Source organism: Micropterus dolomieu, linkage group LG08 (genome assembly GCF_021292245.1).
Source record: "Micropterus dolomieu isolate WLL.071019.BEF.003 ecotype Adirondacks linkage group LG08, ASM2129224v1, whole genome shotgun sequence".
NCBI classification, from domain to species: domain Eukaryota; kingdom Metazoa; phylum Chordata; class Actinopteri; order Centrarchiformes; family Centrarchidae; genus Micropterus; species Micropterus dolomieu.
Genome location: NC_060157.1, coordinates 2,445,589 through 2,447,076, shown reverse-complemented (window position 1 = coordinate 2,447,076; position 1,488 = coordinate 2,445,589). Strand labels below are relative to the sequence as shown.

The following is a 1,488-nucleotide window of genomic DNA, read 5'->3' as shown; positions in this document are numbered from 1 at the left end:
AGCCTGCTCGAGGAAATCAGGTCGGCTGAGTCAGTGAACTCTTTTAAGTCCCTTCTTAAAACATACTTTTATAGGAGAGCCTTTCCCGATCTTATTTGACTTTATTTTATCCCTTTTATTTGATTCTATTTTACTAATTTTATTTAAATTTTTCATGCTCTTATCTTGTTTTTTTGTATTATTCTTTACACTTGTTAAAGCACTTTGTCACTTGTTTTTGAAAAGTGCTCTACAAATAAGGATTATTATTATTATTATTATTATTATTATTATTACTCGCTTGATTCGTCTAACTCAAACTGCTGAAGCTTCATTATCGTCTTCAGCTGAGCTTTGGAAAACATTTTTATTCAGAGTGGGGACTTTGCTCAGACATGACGAACAATTAAAGAAACCAGTTAATTCTTTCAGAGTAAATTTAGGCATTAATACCGTTTTAAACGTATCCTTTAAGCCCCCATTATGAGACAGTAAGCGCAGACTCACCTGCACCACCTGAGGAAGACCTCCACAGTCCGCCATCTAGTGGAGAGACAGAGAATCACATCAACTGTGAGGACACAAGCCCGTCCACAAGGAATAACAACAACAAGTTTAAGGTTGATCCACTGCCAACATTCAAAACACAACATACGACACATGAGTCCCAAACTCATTGACAGATGTGTCCACACAAGGACTGTAATAAAGCCGGGCAGGAGTTTTACTTTGATCTGCACCACCCCCTTTTCCTTCTGTCGTTTTGTTCTCTCCATCTTGAACTTTGTGTGTGAAATACTTGTCCAGACTTCAGGTGAAATTGGACCGCACTAGGGCTGCACGATTTGGACAAAAAGTCATATTGCGATTCGATTATAATGGAACAAATGGTGCTATGAGTCTGCTTGCTTAATTATTATTATAATTAAACAATACTTATAAACAATAACTAGTAAAACAGATGTAAAACAGAACAAGGGGAGCGTGTTGCTCTACAGAGGAGGCGGCTAGAAGCTGCACATATTGGCGCACAGGCACCGGCTCTAATGCAGAGTCTATCCACAACCTGGAGGAGCAACTGTACACGAGTTTATTAAATAAAGAGTATAATGTTTAGTCAATACTGCTAGTATAACAATAATATATTAAATACTACATTCATTATAATAGTATACTTTTTACCACTAATTGAAAATTATAACCAGTTACAGCAGTTTCGTGCCTTTTTTTATACATTAAATTCTTGTGCAAGCAAAAGGCTCTACATCGGTCTCTAATTCGTTAACGCTAAGAACTAACTTGTCCATAATCATATTGTTCAACATTTAATGATTTGCTGTAGCGTGTCAAACTTCTTTTAATGTTGACGAAAAGTGACTGACAAGCACGTCGGCTCTGTGAGAAGTTGAACATGTTGAACGTTAAATGGCAGCGAGCCAAACCCCAAACCTTCCTGATCTTCTCCCAGTTTTCTTCCGTCTTACAGCTTCAGCTGCCGACGACGTCTCT

At 37.7% G+C, this 1,488-nt stretch overlaps 2 protein-coding genes across 3 annotated transcripts in view; one reads left to right on the top strand and one right to left on the bottom strand.

Annotated features, from left to right (window-relative positions):
- The window catches only part of LOC123974651 (peptidase inhibitor 16-like), a 49,516-nt gene that overhangs the window by 15,887 nt on the left and 32,141 nt on the right, over positions 1 to 1,488 (top strand). The window lies entirely within an intron of this gene.
- The window catches only part of LOC123974652 (protein NDRG3-like), a 165,252-nt gene that overhangs the window by 149,575 nt on the left and 14,189 nt on the right, over positions 1 to 1,488 (bottom strand). Inside the window, exon 13 of one of the 2 annotated variants that reach the window (XM_046055488.1) lies at positions 487 to 522. The exons of the other annotated variant lie outside the window; for it this stretch is intronic. Coding sequence (XP_045911444.1) covers positions 487 to 522 — 36 coding nt within the window. The remainder of the gene's footprint in view (positions 1 to 486; positions 523 to 1,488) is intronic. 2 annotated transcript variants of the gene reach the window in all.